At 33.7% G+C, this 13,809-nt stretch overlaps 1 protein-coding gene across 7 annotated transcripts in view; it reads right to left on the bottom strand.

Annotated features, from left to right (window-relative positions):
• The window catches only part of SSBP2 (single stranded DNA binding protein 2), a 516,465-nt gene that overhangs the window by 24,185 nt on the left and 478,471 nt on the right, over positions 1 to 13,809 (bottom strand). For 4 of the 7 annotated variants that reach the window (XM_053587295.1, XM_053587249.1, XM_053587264.1 and 1 more), the window contains 3 exons: positions 13,568 to 13,659; positions 7,801 to 7,849; positions 299 to 334 (listed from right to left, as the gene is read on the bottom strand). In XM_053587295.1, coding sequence (XP_053443270.1) covers positions 299 to 334; positions 7,801 to 7,849; positions 13,568 to 13,659 — 177 coding nt within the window. The remainder of the gene's footprint in view (positions 1 to 298; positions 335 to 7,800; positions 7,850 to 13,567; positions 13,660 to 13,809) is intronic. The other 3 variants (XM_053587236.1, XM_053587257.1, XM_053587275.1) reach the window with 1 other exon arrangement.

Raw genomic sequence — 13,809 nt, 5'->3', positions numbered from 1 at the left:
CAAGCATATCGTGTTAACTGGGGATGACTCTCTTCATGATTGGACAGAGAGTATGGTACTGGATTTTAGAAACATATGCCGAAGTAAAACACAGTACTCAGGGCAATTCTGGCCAGATTGATAACTGTTTCACTAATGAACATCAACATATGTACTGAGGTTGGCAGATGAAACAACTCAAGATGTTCACTTCTTGGCCAATACACAGGGGCTCTTCTTAACATCTGGACGACTATTTCATTGCCCAAATAAAACGTAACATCAATTCTTATGAGCAAACAAACCCAGTTGTACTTACTACATAATTCCCAGGAGATGCTGAGGAGTATGGTATCTGGAACATGAACAGGACAAAAACAAATATTTTGATTCATGTAGCAGTAAGGAGACTGACTTAAAAGGAATTTATTTCCTGACTGTTATTAACTTTTAAAATGTATCATAAAGGATAATAAAGAAATTTGCATCTGCTGAAATGCTAGAAACTTGAACAACTGCGGTATCATTTTTGATTTACAAAAAAGAAGGCGTATTTTAGTCAAGAGGAATGTAGACAATTACCACTTCAAGTTATATTGGTTTCATATCACTTGCACATTACTTGATGCTAATGCCATACTGTGTCAGTAGAAAGATATACATCTATGCCGCTAAAGAATGGGAAACCAGAATTTTTCAAATTAGAAGACTTTACAAATTTAACATCTAAGCTGTGTGCATTTTTTAAAAAAGACAGGTTTCAGGCTACTACATTCATGCAGTGTAGGTCAATACTTGATTTATAGGCCTTATCTTTTCCCTTTCTAATAAGCTACTAGAAAATAATGTAATAAATGCAAAAAGTTTGTAAATGTGAATCTCCAAAGACTACTAATTTGTGAGGGATCAGATATGAGTAACATATTCCTTCTTTTTCTTCAAATCAAGCTCTTACACTAAACTCTCTTCTAAAGATTAGAAAATTTAATACCAAGGGCGGCGCCTGTGGCTCAGTCGGTAAGGCACCGGCCCCATATACCTAGGGTGGCGGCTGAAATGCAACCAAAAAAAAAAAGAAAAAATTTAATACCAAATTGTTGTGATAAATTAGGAAATGAAAAGCTCTGGAGTATAGATATTAGTAGGGGGAGTTAAATTCAAATATTTCCTTTGTCACACAAGATCACTTGCATGAAGATACCATATATCTATAAAAGATATTTTTGAAATATCTTTTTTCAAAATTTTTTTCAATATCTTATTTTGAAAAAAAGTCAATAAATTACTGTCTACTTGGAAGTCAGACAGCCAGGGCCAGAATAGGACCTTTAGAGTAATAAAAAAATTGTATTTCCTAAACCCTCCCTACATCCCAATACCTGTCATATAGTTAAATATCAAAGAAATATAGAAACAAAAAGTAAGCTGAAGGAAGTACAACAAAGTTATGATTTCCCCTTTATAAATTCTTTGCTGCCTCTTTGGAAATATTTAGTATTAAGTTGTTTGAGAAGATTTTCTCCTTATTGTTTAGTATTTTTACTTTGCATCAAGCGCAGACCACATGTCCTGGAGGCCCCGGCTTGGCCTGTCCATGGGAAATTGGGCAATGCAGATGGCCCTTACCACGGTACCCAATATCACTAGTGAAGAGGATTACTTCCATTCTAAGTACTGAGATTTTTGTGGCAGTATTTACTAACTTTGGTGAATGAATATAACTTTGCTCTCTTGGACCCTTTTCAGTTCACGATCTACCATTTATTCTCTGCTTTTCCCTATTTAAAGATGTGCACCTGCCTTTTCCAAATCAACTTATCCACTGGCTCCTAGGACCGATTTCATCTTCCTATGTCTTTGGTACCTGGCTCATGTCCTTCTGTCACTCTGCATTGTCTACCAGCATTCTTAAGCAACTTCAAGATACAATCTAACCACCCCTTAGATCTTTGGAATTTAATTCATTGCCTTCTTTGACTTCACCCTGTATACTTTACTGCCCTCTCTCTTCCATTTATGGGTATGACCATATTCTAGAACTCTTTACACAGAGATCTGGACAACTCCTTGCCCAACATCTTTCCTATTCTTCTTGACACTCAGAAAAATTACTCTATCTTCCAACTATCATAGAATTGGAGTACATTATTTATCTATTAGTTTATGACTAAATTGTTTCTCTCTCTCCCTGCCACTGTCAGCCTTTTATTTCTCTTTCCAATATCTCAAATTCATTATCCTAAAGCCTACTTTAAAATTTTTCATTTCTTTGATCACTCCCTAGCCAAACTGTTTTATAGGAGAGATTTCTTGGAGGGAAACACAAAACGAAGTTGACAAGGTCCAAAATATAATCATGTACTTCACCTTCCACCCAGTCTTTACTAGGATCTGGAAGCATTTTGGCTTACCCTTAATGGAAGCCCTGAAGCTTACTAGCAATGTGTCAGTAAATCCAGTATACTTGAGGGGGGAAAAATCTCTGATTTGTAGGGTTAGCCAATTTCTGTGGTATAAATATTCCTATATGTTGGATTTTAAGCTACCAATGGTTTAACAACAAGGCTCACAAAATTTCTAAATATTTAACAATTGACACTTGTGAGCAGGCCCTCATGGTGATTACTCAAACCTGGGTGGGTACTTTGCCCTCATGTCATACATTAACACCATCAAGTTCTTGCTCTGCCTTCATTTTCAGCTCAAAACTCCATTGTTTATAGGTTTAAATTTTCATCTATTCGTGCCAGTTAGAGAAAAACAAACTTTCTATTTGTTTCCAAACCTACCTCTTCCAACCACCCCATTCTCCTAAGTCCTGGTTCCTTTTATATTTTTAATTTCTCTTTCTTTGTGACTCCTTCAAAGGTAGTTAAATATAATAAACACTTTAAAATACTTTCAAAAATGTTATCTCATTTAGTTCAGGTTCCCCCCCCCTTTTTTGCTCTGTTGGGGTCTTTAATTTTGGCTTATACTGTTTCTACTTCATATTCTTTGATGCCCTTATTAAAAATCAGTATTTGGGCTTCTATCCCTAGAGCTTACTGAACTTGTACTCTTGGAAGTTCCCAGCAGGATAAGACAGCCTAGTGTAAAGAACATAAAATGTAACAATGTAGACAGAAAGAAGTACTATATGGGTACAGAAGATATATTTGAGCTGGGAAGCTGGGACTTACAGGGAGTAGATACCCACCAGAAAGACAGAGAGAATTGTTATTAAAAAAAAAAAAAAAAAAAGGAAAGAAAGAAATATGCAAGTATACTGTTTATTTGGGAAATGGAAAATAATTTTATACAGTTGCTGCAGTGAGGGACTTGAGATTGTGGTGAATGATGAGGGTGCATGCTCAGACTATGAATGAAGTTATGCTATTGCAAATGAGTCACAGGTTTTAGAGAGGCATAGTCAAATTCATATTTTAGGAAGATAAGTCTACAAGCATCGTGGAATATGAATACAAGTCAGAGGACTACTGCAATAAGTCCAGGTAATAGATGATGAAGAGTTTTGTAGGCAGGGCTGATTAAACAGGAGCAAGAGAATTTGAGAGCCATTTCACAAATTACTTGGCAGGGCTGGGTGACAAACTAGGTATGGCATACAAAGGAAGGAAGAAATTAAGGTAATTACTAGTTTTTCAATTTGGTGAGTGAGTAGATGATAGTAATACCCAGTACTACATTTTTATATAGGTGATTCCAGAAGTGGGGTATTTTGGGGAAATGTCTGATGTGTTGAATTTGAAGGCATTAGTATTACATATATGAAGATAGAGCTGACCAATAAAAATTTAGAAATATAGGTCTAGATAAACTTATTACCTCTAAAGATACAGCTTCAATTAAATGAATTTCCATTTTGTGCTGGACATAATACTTAATGTCTTCTTTGACTAGATTTTGTGATAGTTGTTAGCATATGAAAACATTATAATGAATAAAAAACCATTGCAATAAATAACTTAGGATTAAGTTATTAGAAGAACTTAATATTGACAGTTTTTCTTGTTTATCAGTTAGAAAACATTGCTAATTGAGGAACAAGTTTTTGTTTGTTCATTATCTTATAAAAAGTCAAACAAGCTAGACTTTTAAGAAGCAGGGAGGGGATGCAGTTTGGTTAGAAAATGTCTAAGCCAGACTTACTCTGTTAGCACATGTGCTGCTGAAGTAAGCACATCCAGGCCTATTCTTGAACCCTGTCAGGCTCTAGGCTTTTAACCTTTCTGTGATACACTTAAAAATAAATTATAAAAAAAGAATACTTTAATAAAAATATGGAAAGTTAAATATTTTTGAAAATACAAAAAAAAATCTAAAAATGACATTAACAGGCATTTAAAATAAAACCAAGGAGTCAAATCTCAGACATCGGGTATTATGAGGACAGAAAATAAACTACTGTGCTTGTTTGGTAAGAGGCAGGAGGTAAGAGGTGGCTGGTGTCCTTTAGAATAGGACTTTCATGGGAATTGAAATGGATTGAGAGGTCAATTCAATACATCTTCATTCATTACCTGCTATGTTTCAAGGATTATAGTACCATGTAGTGATGAAAAAGACAGGAAGGCCAAAGAATTCATATCTGGCAGAATGTTGGTGAGGGAGGGAGAGTGTGAGACACAGGATGGTGGTTTGATACCAAGCAAGGGCACAGAGAAGTTTTCAATCAGCTACCTCTTCCCAACTCTTCAGGAGAAGAGAAATAGGCGTTTAAGGTTGTCTTGGGATGTTGTTCATTGGTATAGCAGTAGCAGAGAGTACCAGCAGATAGAAAGGGATTGAAGGAAGACTCACTTGGAACCGTGAATGAGTAGGCTATGTAAGGAAGCAACGAAAGGTGGACAAAAGAGAACAAACAGAAGAGTTAGCATTGAAAAGAAAAGAAAATCCCAGCCGGGCGTGGTGGCTCATGCCGCCAGTAGTCCCAGCGCTGTGGGAGGCCGAGGTGGGTGGATTGCCTGAGCTCAGAGGTTTGAGACCAGTATGAGCAGCAGTGAGCCAGAGTAAGACCCCGTCTTTACTAACATCAGAAACAGCCAGACGTTGTGGTGGGTGTCTATAATCCCAGCTACTGGGGAGGCAATGGGACAGAGCATCGCCAGAGGAAGAACATTTAAAAAAAGAAGAAAGAAAATGAACAACATAAAAGAGTACTTCAAACGAAGAAGAATGAACAAGCAAGCTGAAATTAAAAAAAGAAAAGAAAATTTCTATTTCAGAGGCAAGAAGGAAGATGACTTGTTTCTTTTTTCTAAGCTCCTAGCTCAATTGTATTATTTACTCTTGTTCTCCTAAATACCTAGATCCAAAGGTTTAAAATAAATCACCTTCAACTTTTTCCTTCTTTTTACCCCTAAATCCTCCCTCTAACAGTACTCCAAGCTTCATACAAAATATCCATTAAGATGAAGTGAAAGGTAAAAATGACGATGTAGAAGATAAACAAAATCAGTCATTTAGAAGGTCAGAATCATAGAATTAGAAGAACTTAATATTGACAGATAAGAAAATTAAGGGCCATATATATTGTTTGGCTAAGCTAGACAGATAATTCAAGAGCTGTGATGAAAATCCAAATAGTGTAAAATGTTTTGAGCCCTAAATATCCGTAATTGTGGTGCTGCTGTGGGGGTCAGAGAAGTAACTGGAAGCCTTTCATTTTTTATGTTTTAAATGCTTAGGAACATTTTTTTAGCAAAGTACCTTCCTTTAAGTGTGAAGTTCAAAACTTCCAGGAACAATAATATAAAGTCATCATCTCTGCAAGTGTAAAGTTGAAAATATTCTATTACTTTTAGTTCTTGTTTAAAAAATGAGCATCTATTGGTATAAAGCAGAGCCTGTTTGGAATAACATATCTGTATTTCCCTTAGGCTTAATCACTATGTAGAACAGATTCCCATTTTTTTCCCTTAAAGGACTTTCCACTTTCTTTTACCTGTCAGTCTATTGAGCTGATGAATACAATGCTATATTGAACACTTTTGGTTTTGCCTAGTCCCTTTTGTACTAACAACTCTTTTAATTTTCTTTAGTGAGCCGTTCCTTATTTTTACTCCATGTGCCTCAGGTGGGCTCAGGGAGCAGTCATGTGACCTAGGCTTGGGGATAAACTATTTTACAGCCTGGCCAGAATTGTTTCATGAATGAGATTGTGACCAGCAAACCCAGTTCAGTCAGGTATTTCCAATACTTTTGTTTAAATGACAAAGAATATATTCTTTTGTGCCCAACTGGGAGCTAGGAGGATATACATCTAGAGTTCACACACACTTCTTGATATAATGATGAGAACAAAGATGAGGAACAAATGAAGATTGGATCCTGATGACATCTGAACTCTTGGAACCAAATATACACCTGGACTTTTCAGCTGCATGGTCCAGTAATGTTCTTTCAACGTAAGTCTAGTTTGGTTGGTTTCCTGTACTTTGTAATCAGAGATGTTTATTTTCAGTAAAAATGCTTGATACTTAATGGTTAGAATTTGCTGTATAGCCACATCAAAATGAACAATTCCTGTGTAAAAGATAAAAATGAGTCTGGGCGAGGTGGCTCACTTCTGCAATCCTAGCACTTTGGGAGGCCAAGGCGGGAGGACTGCTTGAGCTCAGGAGTTTGAGAACAGGCTGAGCAAGAGCAACACTCCGTCTCTAAAAATAGCCAGGCATTGTGGCAGGCACCTGTAGTCTCAGCTACCCAAGAGGCTGAGGCAAAAAGATCACTTGAGCCTAAGAGTTTGAGATTGCTGTGAGCTATGACACCATATGACACGATTCCATTCTGCCAAGGGCAAGAAAGGGAGGCTCTGTCTCAAAAAAAAAAAAAAAAAGATAGAAAAGAAAAAGCTAAATATAAAACTTCTAAATAAGAACTTGAGACCAATACTATAATGTTCCAAGTCAAGAAAATTAAAAATAAAAATCCTACTTTATTTCATATTAGCCAAAGAAGGGGCCTTTGGGCACATTAGCAAAAGCCATCCCTTCTGGACAGGTGCCACAGAGTTTACAAGTGGAACACAAGCTGTATTTCAGCTCTCTACTGACTCCTCTGACCAAGGCGCCTTTGGGAAGTGTACACACTACTCAGACTTACACAACAGACCTCCTTCACATACTGAAGAACTCAAGATTTCAAAGTCAACAAGGAAAAACATCCCCGGGGATACACAATTAAAATCATATTAATTCAGAAATTCATAGCTTAACTCTCAACCAATAATGTACATAGTTACATTATTAAGAAAGGAAAGTATTTGTGCAAACCATTGCCACAAATATACAATATAAAGAGAATTCTCAAGATGTCAGGTACATAGAGAGATGTGCAAAAATAGTAATTCAGCTAACAGATACAAGGCAAAGGTGGAAACCTAGATGCAATTAATTCAGTTAATTATTATCATAATAATTTGGTCTTCTCTAATAGAAATTCATTATATTTGGTAAGTTACTGATTATTATAGTTATTTTAGAAGATCAAACCATTTTAGGACACAGATCACAATATACATAGGCTATGGTAGTATATGTGCATACTAAAATCATACTATTTCTATTTTTATTTTTGAAAATGTTAATCGACATAAAATGCATGTTTATATTAGACCTTGAAGTGAAAAAAATGACATAATTTCCAAAATTACGCACATTTCCCTAAAAGTATATACAAAACTTCTTTTTTGAATGACTACTTCAAAAACAGTTAATACAACTGATTGCAAGGCTTTCTAAAACAAAATACTTTTGTTTTTGTTGAATGTTGGAAACTGCAAAAAAATTAATAAAAAAAATACACATATATACTCACTGAATTGGCATTTGTTGGGTTTGGCCAAGGTCTACCGCCACCTGGACCCCTACAAAAAAATGATAAATAAAACTTCAGCTGTGAATATTTCACAATAAGTAACAAAAACCCATAAAATATTAACATTTGCAATTTGGTTACCATGTAGTTTGAGTTCAGCACTGAAATTACTTTCTATTTAACAATGTTTTTACTTCTTAAATCCAAAAATTTTTGTCATTCCATAAAACAGCTTTCTTCCCCATTAAAACTACTTTTAGTAAGCCCAGTTTTATTTTAACATTAAATTGTAATAAACAAAAACAGTGATCACCTATAGCAGTAAATATATACATATATCTAAATCATTATAAAATACACTTTTAGAGTAAAAAAGCACTGTAATCTTGTGACATCAATATAAGCTACTTTTATCTCATTCAAACATGGAATTATTTGTAAAATATCCACATTTGAAAAAGTTGTTATTAAGCTTATAGATAAAGGGTGTGTAAAGTTGCCTCCTTTTCAAAAAAATCACAGTTGATCACACATTACTTTATGTATCTATATGCTAATAATCCATCTTTAAGTGCTACTGATGATTTAGTTTACTATTAAATAAGGGAATCATATTTCTTGTTCTGTAAGGCAGTGGCCAGAGTAAATCCTAGAAAAATTAGTAGATAATCTATGCCATTATATTACTTCATTTTAGGATAGAGGAGACTGTTTTGTATACCAATAAGGTCACAAAGCATTTTGTTTTAACAAAATTAATGCCCAATTATTTAAATAAAAAATGTCTTTTGTCCTCATGTTTTAATACTAAATAGTATACCAGAATAAATATTGCCTTATGAAAAGCAGACTACTGTTCAGTAGGTCCTTTGTAATTAGGGTCATTCAAAATTCCCCTCTCCTCTAATCACTAAGACAGTGACAGTTTTTAATTAAAAAAAAATTGTCCCTTGATTACAGGGACCTTAAATCTAACATTCTAAATATTAGGTAAAGAGGCTGACCAATTTAGTCATTATTTTATCCATATTTGTGTGGAATATTTAAAACTGTATTTAATTTTGTTTTGGGATTACATAGGGATGTAAGTAATAGGGAAGGGCCTAAGTCTCGTCCTTTTGTTCTATCAAGAACGCCCATTCCAGCTTGAAGAACAGAAGAAGAAATAAAGATGCCAGTGGGAACTTGATCGAAATCTTATGCATAGGGAGAAAGGAGGTGAAGGGCACTTGTTTTGTCTTTAAAAACCATGCCTCTTCAAGATGATAATGATGATGACTGTGCAATTAATTACTGCAACGTTCTAGCAAAATTATTTTACATATAAAATACAATGCCCTAATGGACAGAAACTAAGGGAAAACATATGTTATGTGTTGATCAAGTAATACACATAGATAGGGTGGTAGGACCTATCCACACGATTTATTTAATGCTAAATAAAACACAGTAAAGAAACCAAGAAACATGACAACATAATGTAACAAATCCAAATCATGGCAATAATTTATATACAATTATGGTATGTACAGAATAATCTTATAATTTTGAAATATTTTCAAATTTGTCTAATGTTAAATTAACATGTTAAATTAGACATTAAAATAAACATTTTACATCTAACAAATTAAATGTTAAATTTATATTATATAAATATTTATGTAGTTCAGTTGTTTAATAAATACCAATCTAGTCCCAGCATACTATGTATTTTATAAAAATTTCATTTTAATATTGTAAGAGATTGAGTATTAATAATTCATATTGACACACTAAGTTTCCTCCAATATTACTATTGTGTTTGAAAATATTTTACATTTCACAAGTAGTGCTAAATAAAGTGGAGGTTATGGTAGTGAGTAGTTCTATTAGAACAACTACTTAAGTAATTCCCACTCCTTCGGAGGGCCATCAGTTTTATCAAGTAAATAATCTATAAGGTATAACATAGACACTATTTTGCATGGACATTTCTCTGTAAGTATTATCTGAATTAGAATCAAATTAGCATCATTTAAAAGTAAAGAAAAAAATGAAATTGAAAGAAGTCTGTATTTTTTGGTAAGGATGGTGATTTTGATAAATGAAATAAACTATGACTACCAAGGAGAAAAATCCTCTTTTTTAAAAAAATTAATTATTTTTTATTAAATCCTAACTTTGTACATTGATGCATTTATGGGGTTCAGGGTACTGCTTCGATATATAATGTGAAATGCTTACATTGAACTAAGTAACACATCCATCACAGTTATACTCATTTCTTAATAGTTTTGAAATGTACCATTGCATCATGCACATTAGGTGAGGTCCCCCCTAATACCCTCCGCTCCCATATCCCCCCTCTCCTCCCCTCTCTCTCCTCTTCCCCTACTTTCTGGACTACAGTTATGTTTTGCCATTCGTATGAGTGTGTAGGTGGTTATATATTGATTTCATAGTAGTATTGAGTACATTGAAAAATCCTCTTTTCTTCTGTGATAATCATTTTATTTCAAGATAATTATACAAAAGTTATAATTCTGTAGGATATGATATAGAACAAGAAGACCCTTTGAAATCCTGTTGTTCTTAGTTTTTATAAAATAGCAATGTATACAAAGTTAAATTAGGACTGTTTTAATAATATTGAATCTTAAATTCTTTGGAAAATTTAAAAATGCAGTTACTTTAAAAATATAGCACTTTTCTAGTTTCCTTAAATAACCTATAATGCATTTGAAAACACATTTTAGCCAGAGTTTATAAATTCTACTTTAAATGAGTTAAATTAAGCTTTTACTTCTAAATATATAATGCTAGTTATAGCAACATTGAAAGTTAACTTTTATTTTAATTCTAAATGACACTTTGTGTAACTTATCCTGAGTTTAGAGCATGAAAATGTAAAGATTATATCTGAGTAACGATTTTCTTTGGACATGGCCAATTTTTTTTAAACAACAGAGTTGTCAAAATTTTCCAAATGCTTTCCAAAAAAGTTCCAAATGCTTTACTTTACAATAAAGAAAGAGAGTTTTGCCAGTTAGAATACAGTACTTAAACTTTGATTACCAGGTTTGGATATTTTTCCATTGCCATTATACTTTCATGAAAAACAAGAAAAAATGACAAGCTAATGAAAAATCAAGCCAGGTGCAGTGTCATGCCTGTAATCCTGGCACTCTGGGAGGCCGAGGTGGGTGGACTGCCCTGAGCTTACAGGTTCGAGACTAGCCTGAGCAAGACCCCATCTCTAAAAAAATAGCCAAGCATTATGGCAGGCGCCTGCAGTCCCGGTTACGTGGGAGGCTGAGGCAAGAGAATCACTTGAGCCCAAGTGTTGGATGTTGCTGTGAGCTATGACACCACAGCACTCTACCAAGGGTGACAAAATAAGACTGTCTCAAAAAAAAAAAAAGGAAGAAAAGAAAGAAAAGACACTCCTAGTGTGGGTGCTTTCACCCTTCACCTCATCAAGATAAAGTCTCAACAAAGACATTAAAAGAAAAAAAAAAAGAAAAAGAAAAATCATCCAGCTATATGTCTCTGTCAGGTCCTTCTTGACGTCCAACAAATATTTTAGTTACTTAAACAGATTAGTTAGTTTGAGACACAGCTTGAGGCGATACCATTCTAATGTATTTTCTTTAAATTTTTAAGTAGCTCAACATACAAAAGAAATAACATGAAGAAAGCCACAAATACCAGCTAGAAATGCTTGCTTGCCATCAAACAGTCAGACTTACTTTGCCTTTTTTTAAGACTTACTTTGTTTGAAAGATAATAAATTATAAAATGAATTTCAATAAAGCATTACTCTATTACATGCAGTGGAGATAATGTATTTTACTTTTCATGTGTCTTTATACACATTTTTGTTTTGTTGAAGCCAATATCGATATAATAATTATTCTCTCTAGATGGCTCTTCCATACTTGAGAAGTTTCCCTGTTAGAGAAAAATATTTTCAAATGTAAAAATATAAATATTTACATTTCATTGTTCTTGAAGGAATTTAATGCAATCTAAAATTGCATAAGACTCCAAATAAAAGAAAATAGTAACAAATAATGGAAATCAGAGTCTATAAGACTTAGAGATTTTTTAAGAAGCAGAAATAATACTAATATCATACTATTATATAATAAGTATGTTTAAAATTTTCTGGGCATCTTTAATAAAAAAACCCAAACCCATGCATCAACAAAAATAATCATGTTAAAATTTTGTCTCTGTAGTAAAGGAAATTAAATATTCTCATATATATATACTTAAGCATATGTGAGAAAGAAACTAGACATTTTGAGCAGCTATTTTGAGTCTCTCAATGGTCAAAGGAAAATAATTTTTTTTTCTGAACCAACAAAATTAGGTTGATCTAAAGTTGGCCATATGGCCAATTATAATGCAGAGTAACATACAAGATGATACTAGATATATTCTTAACATTTAATGCTAATTCTGGTTGATCATACTATTCAAAATTATACTCTGTAAAACTGACTGCATTATAAAATGAGAATCTCAGGTGACATTTATACATAACTCCATCCTATTGGTAAGAGTTTCAGCTTTTGACATAAGCACAAAATACCACTCACTCTTTTTTTTTTGTAGCAACCATTTAATAAAAGGCTAAGCCTTTGAGGAATTTAAGAGTCAGGTTTCATGTCTATCCATTTTTGATTTCAAAGTAAAAAGACGTAATAGGAAAATTTGACCTACTTTTTCCTCCCGTTGTGTTAGTTTCGAGTCTAGCTGGTACCCACCTATTAACCTATTTTCTATTTCAGGCAAATTTGCTTTCCATGAAAATGGTTTCAGAAACTTAAAAAAAATCCTATTACATCAAGAGAGCTTATTTTCACAGTATATCTTCAATGCCATTAAATGATGGTAGAGTTATTTAATTTGATATGTCAATAACTAAAACATGGCCTGATAGAAAACATATTTGAAGAGATATCCACAAACCCACATTAAACACTTTCATTCTTTCTATAAACTTTCTTTAGACCATATCATGAAATTGATCCTCTGGTGAATTAATGAAAAGCACCATCAAGCACCTGCTGTATATGGGACTTTGAGAGCAAGATGGATAATGAAAAAAATTCCTAATAAACTGCACTATATTGGCTAATAGAAACTACTTTCTTTGTTTTGGAAAGGCCTTTTTAGTTAAAAAACAAATGAACAAAAAGAAAAACTTCTCATTTATTCTTTATCTAAGTGCATCTTGAACCATAGATAGTTCTTTAATATAGAAGATACTACCAGAGAGAATTCTTGAATTCTTCCTGTGTCGAGAGTGGTCCCAACAAAGCAAAAGTTAAGGATATACATATAAAAACTCTACTCTTCTTTATCTCTCTCTCTCTCTCTACACACACACACACTCTACTCTTAGGAGTCACTATGTATATGTTAAAATGAAGTTAACAATATTCAATTATCTACTTCTGTAGAGCTGATTCAAAGTCCTGGTGTCAATATCTTCATACTTTTTATAAATTCCACATGGAGACCATGTACTTATCAAAAAGAAATAGGCAAAAGTTGTTATTTATGATACCTGAAAATGGAAAAAAAATTAAGGCTCACAAGAAAAGGAAGAAAAACATGAGATTATGTTGTATAAATGAAGCAAACACTATAGCTCACGTTTAGTTCATTTTTATACTACACAGAGATTGAGACACTCAAACTGTTTTACAAATTAGTGTCGTTTCAGAAGACAGAAAAACACACTTTACTGAACAGAATAATGTATCATTTTGCTTACATGTTCATTCCAGGCATTCCAGGACCACCTAAAGCATTCAGTGGGGGTCTCATTGCACCTCCATAGTTCTGTAATGATAACCAAGGGTCAGACTACCACAAAACAAAAAAACAAAACCAAAGAGGAGGGGGGAAAGAAAGGAGAGCAGGTTAATGATTTCCCTACATCACTCCTGACTGGATAAGGCCTGTGTAATTCATTCTCTGAAGGGGGTCCATTCTTGTACTTTTGCTTCTATTTTA

Source organism: Nycticebus coucang, chromosome 1, assembly GCF_027406575.1.
Source record: "Nycticebus coucang isolate mNycCou1 chromosome 1, mNycCou1.pri, whole genome shotgun sequence".
NCBI lineage: Eukaryota > Metazoa > Chordata > Mammalia > Primates > Lorisidae > Nycticebus > Nycticebus coucang.
This window is presented reverse-complemented; position numbering and strand designations above follow the sequence as displayed.